Source organism: Ailuropoda melanoleuca, chromosome 12, assembly GCF_002007445.2.
Source record: "Ailuropoda melanoleuca isolate Jingjing chromosome 12, ASM200744v2, whole genome shotgun sequence".
NCBI lineage: Eukaryota > Metazoa > Chordata > Mammalia > Carnivora > Ursidae > Ailuropoda > Ailuropoda melanoleuca.
Window position 1 is genome coordinate 63,776,995 of NC_048229.1, and position 17,263 is coordinate 63,794,257.

General features: G+C 54.7%; 2 protein-coding genes across 4 annotated transcripts; both read left to right on the forward strand.

Moving 5' to 3' along the window:
- The first annotated feature begins 112 nt into the window (after positions 1 to 112).
- On the forward strand, positions 113 to 11,584 carry EDC4 (enhancer of mRNA decapping 4). Of its 2 annotated transcripts, none has more exons than XM_011223952.3 (29): positions 113 to 244; positions 3,055 to 3,211; positions 3,548 to 3,659; positions 3,958 to 4,057; positions 4,325 to 4,514; positions 4,622 to 4,769; positions 4,856 to 4,960; positions 5,289 to 5,398; positions 5,486 to 5,569; positions 5,664 to 5,759; positions 5,851 to 5,953; positions 6,070 to 6,250; positions 6,343 to 6,415; positions 6,519 to 6,610; positions 6,677 to 6,876; positions 6,969 to 7,081; positions 7,173 to 7,326; positions 7,624 to 8,057; positions 8,142 to 8,246; positions 8,332 to 8,484; positions 8,578 to 8,614; positions 8,749 to 8,926; positions 9,041 to 9,196; positions 9,302 to 9,417; positions 9,516 to 9,681; positions 9,769 to 9,955; positions 10,048 to 10,267; positions 10,654 to 10,817; positions 11,052 to 11,584. In XM_011223952.3, the coding sequence occupies exons 1-29, from the start codon at positions 160 to 162 to the stop codon at positions 11,242 to 11,244; spliced, it is 4,212 nt and encodes a 1,403-aa protein (XP_011222254.1). In that variant the 5' UTR covers positions 113 to 159; the 3' UTR covers positions 11,245 to 11,584. The 2 variants fall into 2 exon arrangements, with proteins under 2 accessions (XP_011222254.1, XP_002918476.1); XM_002918430.4 differs by having other exon boundaries at positions 6,689 to 6,876.
- A 138-nt stretch (positions 11,585 to 11,722) lies between these two features.
- Positions 11,723 to 16,778, forward strand: NRN1L (neuritin 1 like). Of its 2 annotated transcripts, none has more exons than XM_011223954.3 (4): positions 11,723 to 12,066; positions 12,858 to 12,966; positions 13,097 to 13,472; positions 13,907 to 16,778. In XM_011223954.3, exons 1-3 carry the CDS (start codon positions 11,976 to 11,978, stop codon positions 13,380 to 13,382), a joined length of 486 nt encoding a protein of 161 aa, XP_011222256.1. In that variant the 5' UTR covers positions 11,723 to 11,975; the 3' UTR covers positions 13,383 to 13,472; positions 13,907 to 16,778. The 2 variants fall into 2 exon arrangements, with proteins under 2 accessions (XP_011222256.1, XP_011222255.1); XM_011223953.3 differs by having other exon boundaries at positions 12,855 to 12,966; positions 13,907 to 16,776.
- The last annotated feature ends 485 nt before the right edge of the window (positions 16,779 to 17,263 follow it).

Here is a 17,263-nt window from a genome sequence, read left to right on the forward strand (position 1 = left end):
ACAGAGACGCGGCGCGGGCGGCGGTTTGCTGGCTGCGGGTGGACCGAACCGAGTGACCGGTGTCCTGCTGTCTGGTCCCGGCAGGGCTGTGCGCGGCTGCACGGTGCGCGGCGGCAGCGAAACGAACGCGGCGCGGACGAGGCGCCCGCGGCTGGGCCCATGGCCTCCTCCTGCGCGAGCATCGACATCGAGGACGCCACGCAGCACCTGCGGGACATCCTTAAGCTGGACCGGCCCGCGGGGGGTGAGCCGGGACAGCGAGGGTGGGCCTTTCGCGAGCGGGCAGAAGGGCGGTGTGGGCCTGGGCCGCCCTCAGTGTCTGCAGGTCCCTCAGGACCCATACCGCATCTTCCTGGCTGGTGAGGGTTGGAGCAGTAAATTCCTGAGCGTGTCCCCCAAGGGTTCAGATCCCTTCTCATCCCGGGGCCGGGCCGTTCTGCCTCGTCCTTCAGCGTCTCTGGTGAAGGTGAGGTTCCTTCTCTGAGTCCGCAGGGGGCCCTTCGTACCCTGGCCCCAAGGTCTGAAGTGTTCCTGGGACTAGCTCAGGTGCCCCATCCTTATACCATATAGTTCAGAGGCCTGGTCTTTATGGGCTCTGTATGCCGAGTTCTGGGTCTAGACCTAAGCACTGTCCTGAAGAGCCACTGGTCACCCTCTGCAATTTGCCCTTCACTCTGGAATACAGATTCCAGGCCTGCTGTTCTAAAACTGATTTTCAGGAGGCAGGTGACCAGCCCCAGTTCTGTGTCATTTCTGGGATTAAAGCAAATCACAGACTGCATGGCCCTGATTGGATTAGGCTACAAACATCTGCAATCCTTAGTTTATTTCCATTCATTTAAACTTTACTTGGGCTTGCAGTGATACCTCAGAGCTGCTCCTGCCCTCAAAGAGCCCCCAGGACACAGAGAACTAATGAGGTTATACTATAATGTTGTTGTCATTGAATAAAAGGAGTATTTTGGTACTGTGATGGAGACAGGGTACCTGAGGTCGGGGCTGGAGAGTGCCTGAGAACAGATCTGAGAGAGAAGACAACGTTTAGGCTAGGTGTTAATAATATGAACAGGTGATTCAGTGTCAGGAATGGCATTCTGCAAAGAAGAAATAGTATGTGTGAAGACATCAAAGTTTCCTGACAGGTTTAGGAACCTGTGAAAAGTTGTAGTTGTTGAAAGACTGGCTGGTGATGGTGCTGTGGGGTATGCAGTGGCCACAGCTGAGAATTGGTGTTTCTTCAAACCCTGTTCTGAAACTTGCTGGGAGGCCCAAACTAGCTGCATTTCGAAGCAGGCATTGGTGCTCACACTGGGTAGGTTTTACTATCACTTGCCACCTGAGGAAAATCCATCTGCTCCTTGAAACTACTGAGCACTTTGCCCCAGACCTGGAGTCTGTGCTCCCTTTACTTGGGAGTTTGGCTTGGACCTCTCATGCTCATCAGTTCTGTGCAGGCTAGACTGCCCAAACGTTTGATAGAGTCTGGCATGGCCAATATTTTGCAGGTTGTTTGTTTGTCCTTATGGTAGCCTGCCTGGGAAGGAGAGTGGCCAGCTTACCCCTGAGCAGCTAACGTGGCTCTGATCCAGATGAAGTGGCCTGGAGGCTCTCCACTTAACTCCTTATATATTGATTGGTACTTAATTGCCCCATTTGCCAAATAGCTCTTGCTTGTCTCCTCTGGAGGCACTGGAGGACCATGTCAGATGCCAGACTGTTTTGTGACTAGAAACTTGCCATGTTTTTCCATGTGGAGCCCTAGTCTCCTTGTCATCTGGGAGTTTTAGGTAGTGTCTGAGCCTATGAGGGTGCTTGAAATAGCCAATGACAAACAACTGAAATGCTGCCTTTCCTGACTACACACACGCTATCCTAGACTTTCTCTCCACTTTGTCCAACTCCGTCATTTCCATTCCTTTTGAGATTACCTGCCCAAGGTGGCTTCTTTTGAGCCATTTCTTTGAGGGGCAGGTTTCTTTCTTTCTTACTCCCACATCTTTTTTTTTTTTTTAAGATTTTATTTATTTGAGAGAGAGACAGCCAGCGAGAGAGGGAACATAAGCAGGGGGAGTGGGAGAGGAAGAAGCAGGCTCTTAGTGGAGGAGCCTGATGTGGGGCTCGAACCCAGAATGCTGGGATCACGCCCTGAGCTGAAGGCAGACGCTTAACCAGTGCGCTACCCAGGCGCCCCTCTTACTCCCACATCTTATCAGTGTCCTTTCATGCCTTAGGAGCCCATCTTCCCTTCTGTACCGTCTGCCACTATCTATCTTGGTCTAGAACCTGGTATCTCTTACCTGGATTCTTAACTATCCTACATGCTGCCTTAGAGCAGTCATTCTTCTGGCCATAGCAGACTATGTCACCTTCCTGTTTAAAACTCTGTGTGGCTCTCAATGCCACAGGGAGAATTTAAGCACCCAGACTTCATGTCTGAGACCTCTGTGTCTTGTCTTTCCTTCATCTTTCCTATATTTGTGTGTTCCAGCCACACTGGCTCTGATGGACCTCCTTTATGAAGTCTGTCCTGACCCTTCCCATGCCTTCCCTCAAGTACAGAGTTTCTCTGTGCTAACCCGGGCCTAAATATTAATTGGCTTCACAGGGTTCTTGATGGCTTTACTCCTCTCTCAGGTAGAAGAGCCACATGCAAGTCTTTGGTCCTGGAGGACATTGTGTCAACTTCAGTGTTTATGGAACAAATGATGAACCAAGGGTCCTCCTCCCCACCGACATGGCTCCCTCAGTGAATGTTCCCAGGGCACCTCATGGTTCTTTTTTTTTTTTTTTAACATTTTATTTATTTATTTGACAGAGAGAGACAGAGCGAGAGAGGGAACACAGCAGGGGAGTGGGAGAGGAAGAAGCAGGCTCCCAGCAGAGGAGCCCAATGTGGGACTGGATCCCGGAACGCCGGGATCACACCCTGAACCGAAGGCAGACGCTTAACGACTGCACTACCCAGGCGCCCCACCTCATGGTTATTAAATGAAGTTCCGCAGGAGGAGAGGTCAGGTGGAACAACCTCATCAGAGTGGAACTTTCTGTTCCCAGGTCCCAGTGCAGAGAGCCAGCGGCCATCTAATGCCTACAATGGGGATCTCAACGGGCTTCTTGTCCCAGACCCCCTCTGCTCAGGTGATGGTACTTCAACAAACAAGCCTGGTCTCCGGGCCATGCCACCTATTAACCTTCAGGAAAAGCAGGTCATGTGAGTATGTATGGGAAATGGCAGTGTTGGTGTTGGGGCCTTTGGGGTGGTGCACTTAACTACATTATATTTTTACTAGGATGAGGGGCAAGGACAAGCTCAAGAGCTTGGGCTGAATCTGAAGTTTGGGCTTCCATGTTAGCATGGAAATAGACCCATTACTAAGAAGGGAGGTGAGCAAAGGGAGCTGTGGGTTTGGGGACCAGTGAACCAGATGGGGTTGAGCATCTGGGATTTGACACCTTCTCCGGAGTGGTTGTATTCTCTCCCCCTCCCAACTCTACCCATTGAGACATTGCTGGAACAGGAGTCAAGCTTGTGCACCCCTCCCCCTAGCTGTCTCACAGGAGATGACAGCTCTACGTGCATTGGGATTTTGGCCAAGGAGGTGGAGATTGTGGCCAGCAGTGACTCTAGCATCTCAAGCAAAGCCCGGGGCAGCAACAAGGTGGGCACCAGAACATTATGGCATGTATGATGGATGCGGGCACATTCAGCCTCTCCCTCCCCTTTCCCATGCTGCCAGTTACTGTGAGGATCACCTTGACAGGTAGTGTGCCTCAGTCTCAGGAAGCCAAAGTTAGCTGCCAAATCTCTGTGGGAATCTGGCCCCAAGAGTTGTGAATAGGTGGCTGGGCTCACACATGTGGCCTCTCCTGTCCCCAGGGATGCTGGGGACCAACTGGGCCCTGGCAAATCTACCCTAGCCCTCAGCCTCTATGATCTTCTTCACCCTTTGTTCTCAGGTGAAGATCCAGCCTGTGGCCAAGTATGACTGGGAACAGAAATACTACTATGGCAACCTGATTGCTGTGTCCAACTCCTTCTTGGCCTATGCCATTCGGGGTGAGTAGGGGCAGGAGAGAGGAGGGAGGTGTTCTGCTAGAAGCCCCAGAGATGCAGATCCAGTGTCAGGCCACTCAGCCCACTCAGCCATTAGGGTACAATAGAAGGCTTGTCTGTACTGCCCCCACCTCTGACAGGCCTTGGGGAGCCGAGGGGGAAAACTGGGCTTGAGACTGGTAGTGGCAATGAGGCAGGCAAGGGCAGGGCTTCTCTGCTGCTGCCTGGGCCTGGCTAATTCCTCGGGGCCTATCGCTCTTCTCATTTCAGCTGCCAACAATGGCTCGGCGATGGTACGGGTGATCAGTGTCAGCACTTCAGAGCGGACCCTGCTGAAGGGCTTCACAGGCAGTGTGGCTGATCTGGCCTTCGCACACCTCAATTCCTCACAGCTGGCCTGCCTGGATGAGGCAGGCAACCTGTTCGTGTGGCGCTTGGCACTGGTTAATGGCAAAATTCAGTATCCTTTCCCTGGAGTGGGTTGGGAGACTGAAGAAAGGTGGGTGGGGCAGGGGCTACCAGACAAACCTCATCATCCACCTGTTTAGCCCTTAACACCGTGCTCAGAGAGGAGATCTTGGTCCACATCCAGCAGCCGGAGGGCACACCACTGAACCACTTCCGCAGGATCATCTGGTGCCCCTTCATCCCGGAGGAGAGTGAGGACTGCTGTGAGGAGGGCAGCCCCACAGTGGCTCTGTTGCATGAGGACCGGGTGAGGGAACCAGGCATGGGAGGAGAGAAGGGGTCAGAGCAGCCAAGGTGTGGGCAGGGGCTGAACACTCACCTTGTACCCTCCAGGCTGAGGTGTGGGATCTGGACATGCTCCGCTCCAACCACAGCACCTGGCCTGTGCGTGTCAGCCAAATCAAGCAAGGCTTCATCGTCGTAAAAGGCCACAGCACCGTAAGCCTGCAACTGATTGCCTCCCTGCCCTCCTTCCTTTGCTTATGCCCCTCGTCTCTTCCCCAGACCCACAGCTGCACAGGCAGCTTTACTGGCACTCTGCCCGTGGGAACTCTGAACACAAAGGGACCCTTACCTATAGAGTGCACACCTAACCTGCTGCACCCTGGGTGTCTGGTCTTGTGTACAGCCCCCCATTTAATGAGGCTTTCATACAGATGTACACATCCTCCGTGGGGCAGCTCAGCTCGCTACCATCCTCACCTGAGAAGGGCTTGTTCCCACCACTAGTCAGGTGGCAAAGCAAGGCTCTTTGGGTTCTTCCCAGTGCCTGAGTGAAGGGGCCCTCTCACCTGATGGGACTGTCCTGGCTACTGCAAGCCATGATGGCTTTGTCAAGTTCTGGCAGATCTACATTGAAGGGCAGGACGAGCCAAGGTAAGACAGGGCCTGAGGAACCAAGAACCGCCCCCCAAGGGTGAGGTCAAGATCATTCACTCGGGTCCCTCATCTGCCTTCTTGCAGGTGTCTGCATGAATGGAAGCCTCATGATGGGCGGTCCCTTTCCTGCCTCTTGTTCTGTGACAACCACAAAAAACAGGACCCTGAGTGAGTGAGTGGGCAGGCAGGCGGGTGGTGGGCTGGACCTTGGTTCTCCAGTAGGGGGGCCCAGCCCACTATTGGATGCCTTGCTGCTTTGTAGAGTCCCTTTCTGGAGGTTCCTCATCACTGGTGCTGACCAGAATCGGGAGCTAAAGATGTGGTGCACAGTGTCCTGGACCTGCCTGCAGACCATTCGGTGAGCAGAGGCTGGGCAGGGGCAGCAGAGTAACAGATGTGGGTTCTTTCCACTCTCTGTCTCATTAATCCTGCCTTCCCCCACTCCCCAGCTTCTCCCCAGATATCTTCAGCTCAGTGAGTGTGCCCCCCAGCCTCAAGGTTTGTCTGGACCTCTCAGCAGAATACCTTATTCTCAGCGATGTGCAACGGAAGGTAGGCTGTAGTGGGGCACCCTGGGCAGAGCTGGTATCATCAGGGAAGCAGGGGTGTTGGGCACATCCCCAGCACTCGCAGCCTCTGAGCCAGGTGTGAATGCATCGTGTGTGCAGGTCCTCTACGTGATGGAGCTGCTGCAGAACCAGGAGGAGGGCCGAGCCTGCTTCAGCTCCGTCTCGGAGTTCCTGCTCACCCATCCTGTGCTGAGCTTCGGGATCCAGGTTGTGAGTCGCTGCCGACTGCGGCACACTGAGGTGCTGCCTGCCGAAGAGGAGAATGACAGCCTAGGGGCTGGTGAGCTGCTCAGGGTCGGGGAACATGTGTGTCCGTAGGGAAGTGCGGAGGCACAGAGGGCCAGGGCTGAGTGGCCCTCACTGTCTCTGTAGATGGGACCCACGGAGCTGGTGCCATGGAGTCTGCAGCCGGGGTGCTCATCAAACTCTTCTGTGTGCATACTAAGTGAGTATGTTGGGGAGTCTGACCTGTGCCCTCTCTGTGCCCCCCCCCCACTGATGCTGGCCTCTTTGAGCTCTCTCCTGTTCTCACCCTTGTCTACCTATAGGGCATTACAGGACGTGCAGATCCGTTTCCAGCCACAGCTGAACCCTGATGTGGTGGCCCCGCTCCCCACCCACACTACCCACGAGGACTTCAGTGAGTGAGGTGTAAGAGGGAGGCAGGTGAGACTGACCAGAGTCTGAGATCTGACTCAAGTGGCAGCTTTCCCCATAGCATTTGGAGAGACTCGGCCTGAACTGGGCTCTGAGGGCCTGGGGTCATCTACCCAAGGCTCCCAGCCCGACCCCCGACGCATAGTGGAGCTGCCTGCACCCGCTGACTTCCTCAGTCTGAGCAGTGAGACTAAGCCCAAGCTGATGACCCCTGACGCCTTCATGACACCTAGCACCTCCCTGCAGCAGGTGTGCTGGGGGCAGGGTGTGGGGCTACAGGCAGGGGGCCCCAGGAATGCCCCACCTGCAGGCCACAACCTTGATGTCCTGCATCTCCACAGATCGCTGCGTCCCCCAGCAGCAGCAGCAGCAGCAGCTCCAGCTCCAGCTCCTCGTCTCTCACAGCTGTGTCTGCTATGAGCAGTACCTCAGCCGTGGACCCCTCCTTGCCCAGGTGAAGCAAGGATTGGAGTTGGGGGATGGCAGGGGCTGGTGCCAGGTGATGCCAAGCTCTGGCTGCTACACCTCAGCCTTCCTGCCCTCAGGCCACCTGAGGAGCTGACCTTGAGCCCCAAGCTGCAGCTGGATGGCAGTCTGACAATGAGCAGCAGTAGCAGCCTGCAAGCAAGCCCACGCAGCCTCTTGCCCAGTCTGCTCCCAGGTCCAGCTGACAAACTGACTCCCAAAGCACCTGGGCAGGTATGTGTGTGGGTGTGTATGAATTGCAAGGTGGTAGGTATGTGGTAGTGGGAAGCTTGGTGGCTGTTTTCTCCCACAGCACCTGAGGTCTTTCCCTGAGGTCATCCCAGCCTCCCCTGTTCTCTGGAGGGCAGTTTCTCAGCCTGTATCCATCCCCACGTCTTCTCCTCCTGGGCTGTGGGATTTTTGACCTGCATCCCCCTTCACTGTCCCATCGCTACAGACATCAGGCCTCATGTCTTGTGCTCCCTCTTCCTCACGTCCCACCACCTAAGTCCCATCTTTGTTCCACCTCAGGTGCCTACTGCTGCCTCTGCGCTGTCACTGGAGCTGCAGGAAGTAGAGCCCCTGGGGCTACCACAGGCTTCTCCTAGCCGTACCCGCTCCCCTGATGTTATCTCCTCAGCTTCCACTGCCCTGTCCCAGGACATCCCTGAGATCGCATCTGAGGCCCTGTCCCGTGGTTTTGTCTCCTCTGCTCCTGAGGGTCTTGAGCCAGACAGTATGGCCTCGGCTGCCTCAGCGCTACACCTGCTATCCCCACGGCCCCGGCCAGGGCCTGAGCTTGGCTCCCAGCTTGGCCTGGATGGAGGCCCTGGGGATGGGGATCGGCATAGTACCCCTTCCCTTTTGGAGGCAGCACTGACCCAGGAGGCCACAGCCCCTGACAGTCAGGTCTGGCCCACGGCACCAGACATTACCCGTGAGACCTGCAGCAGCCTGGCAGAGAGGTGAGGAACCTGGGAGGGGAACATGGACCGGTGGGAGGGGTCTCAGATAGAGTCATCTGCTGTTGAGTTGGCCTGTTCCTTCAGTCCCAGGAATGGCCTCCAGGAGAAGCACAAGAGCCTGGCCTTCCACCGACCACCTTATCACCTGCTGCAGCAACACGACAGCCAGGACGCCAGTGCTGAGCAAAGGTAGGTGCCACCCTACACTGTTCCTCTCATGAGGGAGGGCCAGCAAGTGGGTCGGTGCTTATTTTTCTCCCTCCCCTTCCTACAGTGACCATGATGATGAAGTGGCTAGCCTTGCCTCTGCTGCAGGAGGCTTTGGCACCAAAGTTCCGACTCCACGGCTACCGGCCAAGGACTGGAAGACCAAGAGTTCTCCTCGAGCCTCACCCAAGCTTAAGAGAAAGGGCAAGAAAGATGACGGGTAGGGGGTGGTGGGGTCCTGTGGCCAGGGAGAGGGGGTGGTCCTCTGGCTGCCCTGCCTGACATGGCCTGAGCTGCTTCTTGTCCATGGCAGGGATTCGGCCGTGGGGTCCCGGCTCATGGAGCACCAGGTAAGTGTCATAGCAACCTTTCTCTTTCTGGGACTCCTCGCTGTGAGGATGGGGAAGAGCTCTGGGCCGGTCCCTGGTCTGGTGTGTGGGAATGTATGTGGCAGGCATCACCTGACTGTCAGTGCTCTTGGCAGGTGGCAGAACCTCCTGAGGACTGGCCAGCACTAATTTGGCAACAGCAGAGAGAGCTGGCAGAGCTGCGGCACAGCCAGGAAGAATTGCTACAGCGTCTTTGCACCCAACTTGAAGGCCTGCAAAGCACCGTCACGGGCCACGTAGAACGCGCCCTGGAGTCACGGCATGAGCAGGAGCGTATCCTTATGGGTCATGGCACAACATTGCATAGGGGTAGGGACAGCAGCAGCGTTCTTGGCCCAGGAAGGGACGTGGGACCTGCCCCAGGCCTATTCCTTAGCTCCAGTGCAGAGCGGCGGCTGGAGCGGGCACTGGCTGAGGGGCAGCAGCGGGGTGGGCAGCTGCAGGAGCAGCTGACACAGCAGCTGTCCCAGGCACTGTCTTCGGCTGTAGCGGGGCGGCTGGAGCGCAGCATACGGGATGAGATCAAGAAGACGGTGCCTCCATGTGAGTTTGGCATGGAGACTTCTGGGTGGGCCAGGTGGGAGTGAGGCTCCCTGTCTGTCAGGCTGCTTTTTGTGGCCCCACCTGTTCCTCGTCATTGTGCCCCAGGTGTCTCTAGGAGTCTGGAGCCAGTGGCAGGCCAGCTGAGCAACTCAGTGGTCACCAAGCTCACAGCCGTGGAGGGTAGCATGAAAGAGAATATCTCCAAGCTGCTAAAGTCCAAGGTGCTGTAGGGCCCGAGATGAGGGAGGTTGGTGGTTGGTGGGCCTGGTCATGCCAAGTCGGGCTTAGCCTTTCAACTCAGCCCTCCCTCTACCTCCAGAACTTGACAGATGCCATTGCCCGAGCAGCTGCAGACACATTACAGGGGCCAATGCAGGCTGCCTACCGTGAAGCCTTCCAGAGTGTGGTGCTGCCAGCCTTTGAGAAGAGCTGCCAGGCCATGTTCCAACAGATCAATGAGAGCTTCCGACTGGGCACGCAAGAATGTGGGTGGGGTCCTATGCCTCTAGGTGGGAGGAGCTGTCCCTCTCTCCCCTGTCAGCCCTCTCATGGCCCCTGTGGTCACCCCTCAGACTTGCAGCAGCTGGAGAGCCACATGAAGAGCAGGAAGGCACGTGAACAGGAGGCACGGGAGCCCGTGTTGGCCCAGCTGCGGGGCCTGGTCAGCACACTGCAGGGTGCCACTGAGCAGATGGCGGCCACCGTGTCCAGCAGCGTTCGGGCTGAGGTGCAGCACCAGCTGCACGTGGCTGTGGGCAGGTGTGTGGGCAGGATATTGGGCAAGGTGCTGGGTTTGGAAAGCGCCAGACCAGCCTTCCTGTCTACCTCATCTCCCTCACTTCCCTTTGCAGCCTGCAGGAGTCCATTTTAGCACAGGTACAGCGCATTGTTAAGGGTGAGGTGAGTGTAGCACTCAAGGAGCAACAGGCCGCCGTCACGTCTAGCATCATGCAGGCCATGCGTTCAGCTGCTGGTACACCTGTCCCCGCTGCCCACCTCGACTGCCAGGCCCAGCAAGCCCATATCCTGCAGCTGCTGCAGCAGGGCCACCTCAATCAGGCCTTCCAGCAGGTATGCCAGGCAGTAGGTCCAGGTAAGGGTCAGGTGTCTCCTGACAGGGCCCACACACCGTGCTCTACCTTCCAGGCTTGGGGTGGTCTGGCCCTAGTGCACTGTTCTTGGTTCTCTTTGGCTTCAGGCCATTTCCCCTGCTTTCCCCTCTGCCCGGACCCTTTCTTTCTACCTCCGTCTACCTTGCTTCATGACCACCCTTCTTAGGAAACCTTTCCTGATCCCCCAGAGTAACAACACAGCTCTCTATTACTGTCTCTAGGCCCCTGAGCATCCCCCCTCTGGAGCTCTCAGTGCCCTTTTCTGATCATCCTCACCCGAGCCACACAGCCAGACCAGCAGGTTCTCCGTTCTGACCTTAGCTATAATCACCGTTCTCTCGCTAGGCCCTGACAGCTGCTGACCTGAACCTGGTGCTGTATGTGTGTGAAACTGTGGACCCAGGGCAGGTTTTTGGGCAGCCACCCTGCCCACTCTCCCAGCCTGTGCTCCTTTCCCTCATCCAGCAGCTGGCCTCTGACCTTGGTACTCGAACTGACCTCAAGCTCAGGTGAGTGGACTCAGGGATCAGGAGACAGGCTGGGGTGAAGGTGGAGGAGTCGACCAAGCAGAGACTCCTGCCTGATTCTGCTTCCTAATTTTCTCCACCAAACCCGTCTGTCCCCACCCATCTCCAGCTTTGAGGCCCCCCCTTTATCAGCAGTCCCTCTGGGTCTCAGTGCCACTAGGGGGCACTCCCATCTGCTGGAGCCCACCTGCATCCTGTCCCTTTCTTCCACCACAGCTACCTGGAAGAGGCTGTGATGCACCTGGACCACAGTGACCCCATCACTCGGGACCACATGGGCTCCGTCATGGCCCAGGTGCGCCAGAAGCTCTTCCAGTTCCTGCAGGCTGAGCCACACAACTCACTTGGCAAAGTGGCCCGGCGTCTCAGCCTCATGCTGCATGGCCTTGTAACCCCTAGCCTCCCTTAGCTAAGCCTGCCTTGCCCTGGGGTGGGGAGGCACAGAAGGCCAGAGACAGGCCTAGGCCAAAGCAGGGTCATGTCTACTCTTTTACCTGCTCAAGCTCCCACCTCAGGGGTGTTTGAGGGGAGAGCACTGGCTGTGGTCTACAGGTTGTGGTAGCCAGCAGGTTTAGGCTGGGCCCAGGGTGGGTATTGTGCCTTCTTGGGTTCTGCCATGCCTGGAGCATGACCCCTGAGATCGTGACACCACTTGAGTTGAATTTTCCATGTTCCTTTTTAACTCCGATTTGGATCTTTTTGTTTTTGAAAAATATTGAGAAATTCAATTAAATGCTTTTGGAATAAAATGGAGTATGTGTGTGCTTTTGGTGTAACTTTGTTAAGGGCCTCTGTTCTCTCTCCCTTCTCTCTTCCCTGTGTGGAATTCTGTCTAGGCTAACCCAGGTGCCTGGACACCTACCCTCATCTGCACAGCTGCCTTCCTAGATCCCCTTTCCATCTCTGAGACAGGGGCCCTGGGGTCAGCTCTGCAATTGTTTGTGTCCCCAGCTCTTACCCCCCGGGGGTTCCTCCCCTCCTTCGCAGCTCTGGGTACTGGGGCGGGGCCGCCAACTGGCTTTGGGCCCCGCCCCCGGCTCCCATCCAATCACAATCCCTTCTTCCGGGGGCTGGGCCGAAGGGCTGCACTTCCAAGCTGCTAGCTCCAGCACTAGGCTCGCAGCCGAGGATGATGCGGGGATGATGCACAGCTACTGCTCCTGTCACCACCGCCAGCGACTACCCCGACTTTCCGGGGTGCTGGGGCTGTTGCTGCTGTTGCTACCACTCGGTGAGTGCGGGAGTTCTGGACCGGGCTTAGCGGCTGGGTGGCATGCCCTCTCCCCAGTCTAGGTGTAGGGTGTGTGGGAGCTGAGGCCCAGCCTTCCTCAGCCCTGGGAACCAGGCTGGAGAGGATGTGCGAGGGCTTCAGGGAGAGGATAATACGTGTCGGTGGCTTCAGGATGCAAAATGGGTGTGACCTGACACCAAGTCATGGGGAAAGAACCCCAAAATTCTACATTGCCCATTCTGGTAAAGAGAGACCGAGGCTCTCGTGGGACCCCTAAACCAGTCGTGGGACCCCTGAGGCGCTCTCTTAGCGTCTGATCTGGATCCTGACCCTGCCTATCCTGCTCTACCTGGCTGAGAACACCCGTTTTTTGGGGCTGGGGTGGGATGGCCAAGTGAAGCTTGTCCAGCCTGTAGGACAGTTAAGGGAGCCTGTATCCCTGGACCCTGCCCCTCTTCTCTGTGTCCTGACTCCTTCACTCGGACCATCCTCACCTGACCTGTGACCCTAAAATCTCAGAGGAAGAGCCAACCCCTTGGGACAAGACACCTTCTTCCCCCCTCTCCACATATTCTGTCTGGGTTGTGCCTAGAGGGGACCCAATGCAGGCGGATCCCCAGATGTGCCCGCTGGTTCCCTTGGGTGCCTCTGTTTCACGCTGAGTCACGTCCCTTGAGCACACCCAGGTAAACAAGCCCCTGGGGGCTTGGTGGTAAAGGGGGGAGGGGCAGCTCGTCCTATCAACCACTCTCCACCCCCAGCCCTAGTCCTTGTCTCTCCCCTGGCAGCAGCTGCAACGGGCCCAGGGGGCTGTGACACCATATACCAGGGCTTCGCTGAGTGTCTCATCCGCCTGGGGGACAGCATGGGCCTTGGAGGCGAGCTGGAGACTGTCTGTAGGTAAGAGCAGGTGTGAAGACAGCCACCTAACTGCGGGAACCCCACACCACCCTAAGGCCTGAACCTTTTCCTTCCCATTACAGAAGGCTCTTTGCCCCACAGAAGTACCCTAACTCCAAGCCTTTAACAGGTCTTGGAATGACTTCCACGTCTGTGCCTCCCGAGTCCTGTTGCGCTGCCCGGAGGAGGCTGCTGCTGTGTGGGAGTCACTACAGCAAGAAGCTCGCCGGGCCCCGCACCCAGATAACTTGCATGCTCTGTGCGGAACCCCTGTGCGTATTAAGGAGCATGGGACAGGCCCTGAGACCAACCAGGAGACGCTGCAGGCAAGAGCATCTGCACCCACCCCAGCCCCGACACCCTCACTGCTGGCAGCTGCTCTGGCGCTCAGCTGCCTCCTGGGACCTCTGGCCTAGCCAGTCTGGTGGAGTTGTAGCACCCCTGCCTCCTACCCTGCTCTGGCAGCTGCTGCGGGGTTTGCCAGGTGCCCTTGGCTTTCATTAAAGGTATTTATATTTGTACTAAGCTCCTTCCTTTCTGCTGGCCATAGCCAGCCCCACTTGGTTGAGGCAGAGCCTCCAGAAGCTGATCCCCAGGGATGGATGGGCAGGGCCCATGGCCACCACAGGGGACTCAATCTTTCTACTTACACTCATTTCCCAGGGCTGGCTATGCAGAGTTTTCCATTGTGTGCAGGTTCCAGGAGCTATGGTGGTGACCCGAAATCTTCCAGAATGCACAGCCTTCCTCTGTTCTCCTGGGCTGGCATTTCTACCCCTTCCTTCCCCCCGCCCCCCCATTCTGGCCCCTATGGGCATGTGAGGGGCTGAAGTGTACCACCCCGCCCTAACCCCCCTCGAGCCAGTTCACCCCCATCCTCACATTCATTCCAGCCTCCATATTCCTGCCATCTCTGCTAACTACCACCTTCACCTTCAAGACAGGTTAAGTGCTCTGTCCTCTCCCTCTCTGGGGTCCTCGTCTACCTGAGGGGAGACCGTTCCAGAAGGTGGGGAGTCCCTGTTTCCGTCTATATTCCGGTGACCTGGAGCTGCAGAAACTGGGGTCATGATGAGGATTCATCTGGCCTCTGTTGTACCCAAGCTTGTTCTTTGAGAAGAGGTATGCAGTGTGAAGTCAATAATCCCAGAAGACTTTCTGGAAATATGGAATAAGTGTGTGGTGTGTGAGGAAACCCTGTTCATCCTGGTGGAGAAGAGCAAGAATCTACACGGGCAGAATCCTGAGGGAAGGAGGAGTCCTCAGGGAGGGTGAGACCCTCTCTCAATCAGTCCTCTACCACCACCTCTAGGACCGTACTCCAAGCCACCACCCCATGACTTGTGTGGGCAGTCCCATGGCTTCACTGACTTTTGCTCTCGCTCCCTCTGCTTTATTTTCCTTTTTTTTTTTTTTTTTAATTTAGAACCGATTCCGATGTTAAAGCTTTTTTCATTGCCTATGAGGCCCTGCATAAGCCAGCTCTGCCCACAGTTGATTCAGTCCACTCCTGCGACTCCCCTCTGCCTGAGCATGGATCAGGGATCTACCTACTCAGTGCTTGGCATCAGGGGAGCCTTCAGGGAAGGCATATGATAGGGGCTGATAGAGGTCAGTATGTGAGGGGGTGCCTGGGTGGCGCAGTCGTTAAGTGTCTGCCTTCGGCTCAGGGCGTGATCCCAGTTTTATGGAATCGAGCCCCACATCAGGCTCCTCCGCTATGAGCCTCCTTCTTCCTCTCCCACTCCCCCTGCTTGTGTTCCCTCTCTCCGCTGGCTGTCTCTATCTCTGTCAAATAAATAAATAAATAATCTTAAAAAAAAAAAAAAAAGAAGTCAGGATGTGAGACTTACAGGTGGTAGAGGAAAGATGGGGCTGAGTTGGAGAGGGCTTTACAAGAGGAGCCCAAAGGAATCAGGGTAGGAATCTAGAGCTTGGCAGACTAGGTTTACTCTAAAGCCCATGCTGGGGGGGGGGGGGCTACTGCCTACAGGAAGGAATCAGGCCTAATTGAACCCTTGTTTGGCTCCATGGTGACAGGTGCCTTCAGAGACCTCCATCTTCGTGTATAGGGGCCCTACTTCATCCATTCTTTCCAAACACCTTCCCATTCCAGTTAGCTCAGATACCTCAGTCAACTCTCTCTGTCCTACCTTTGCTCCTCTGCTTCATTCACCTGTACTTTTCTCTCCACTTCTATTTCCCAGCCAGTCTCACATCACTGAAAGGAGAAAGTTCAGGAGAAAATCTCTCCCACATCTGCCCCACTTTGACCACCAGAATTTTCCAGAAGGAAAGGCCAGACTTTTATCCCTTTGGGTCTTTTTTATTTTTATTTTTTTAAAGATTTTATTTATCTATTAGAGAGAGAGAGAGAGAGCACAAGCAGGGGGAGCAGCAGAGGGAGAGGGAGAAGCAGGCTCCACTGAGCAGGGAGCCTGATGGGGGGCTCAATCCCAGGACGCTGGGATCAGACCTGAGCTAAAGGCAGATGCTTAACTGACTGAGCCACCCAGGCTCCCTCCCCTTGGGTCTTTGTACATTTATTCTCTGTACTCAAAATACCCTTCCCCATATCCTCCTGGTGAACTCCTTTTCTTGATCAGTATCACTTCCTTCCTAATCCTGACTCCAGACCTCAATCAGAAGTCTCCTACAGGTCCATACAGCTCCCCAGTTGTCTTCTGTCTCTGGCTTGTTACTGTCTGGGTCTGGGTCAGAGTTCCCCACTGTGGCTTCCCAAAGGTCCTCTTTATATCTCTAGCACCCGGCTTAGGGCTGGGTATAAAGAGTACACTTGTAGAAGTGTGTGGAATCAAAGACAGAATCTCTAAGCCCAGCATAGAAAGTGTTATAGTCAGGAAGAGCTTGGACTGAGAATGACCTCAACATGGAGGATGTATCATTTGGGGCAGCCCGCTTACCTAGCCTGGACATACTTTGGGAAGGATGATGCTAGGAATCCAGACCCTAAAAGTCTTCTCACAGCCCCTCTTGGTGGGTGGCCAGGAACAGCCTGCTTCCAGGAGCAGGGGCCCAACTGCTTTGGCCAGCCATCAGGGGGATTACCATCTTCCTGCTGTGACCTACTTTACTGGTTTTTGCTCCCTAAGTCGCTGCTCTTCCCTGGAATTGAGTGACCTGGAGTGTGTGCATGGGGGTGGGGACAGAATCTGCTTTCTGGCCAGGGGCTTAAGAGCTTTGTATGTTTTATCCCAGAGCTGGAGGAGAGGGGTGGGCTGATAGCCAGACTGGGCCCTGGACACATCTGCCCAGGCCAGAGCATAATGGTGATGGTGTGTCTCAAATTTACAGCTCTGTGGATATGGAATAGCTTATTGCTCAGGGGACAGCCTACGGGCTGAATGTCTTGAACCCAGTCCCTCTGCATCAACATACCTCTTCATCTTAGGACCCTGTGTTCTTTGCCAGAATCCATACCAGCATCTGCCAGTAGCAAAGGCTCAATAAATACTTGTTGGATTAATTTGCTGAATGTCTGTAAAATTGGGGTGTTGTGTGTGAATTTCTAAGCCCCACCAACCCTAGAATTCATATTACTTTTAACCTTCACAACAATTCTGTGGGGTCAGGATTATGATCCCCATAAAATATAAGAAAAATGAGGCTTAAGGAGGGGAGATGTCTTGCCTAAGGTTACACGGCTGTGAAAAGTGTCAGAGCTTGGGGTATGATCCCAGGTTTGTTTGACCCCAAAGGCATGCTCTTAGTCACTAGGCTTTTGGAAGTGATTTATTTTCTTTTTTCTTTTTTGGAGGTGGGGGAGCAATGATTTTTAAAGGTGTTTTTTAATCTTTAATTTTTTAAATTTAAATTCAGTTTACCAACACACAGTACACATCATTAGTTTCAGATGTAGTGTTCAACAATTCATCAGTTGCCTATAACATCCAGTGCTCATCACATCATGTGCCCTCCTTAATGCCCATCACCTGGTTACTTCATTCTCCCTCCCCCCCACCTCCCAAAGATGTTTTTTAAAATAAAAATTTTTATGAAACCCTGCTAATAAAACAGACCATGATGCTTTTTTGGTGTTAATTTATTTTTAGGTTTAAAGTATAACATTAGCTAATACAGTCAATTAAAGATAATTTCATGTATGAAGTAAAAAATATTTTAACAAATGAACAGACAGAAATGAGGTAGATGGACGGAGGTTACAATGCCCTTATTACCTCCGGCATCTACTTTTCCCCCTTGCAATTTGGGTTTATTGTAAAGTAGTGAAATAATTCTGATCTTATAGAGAAGTTTAATGGTAACAATTTTTAAA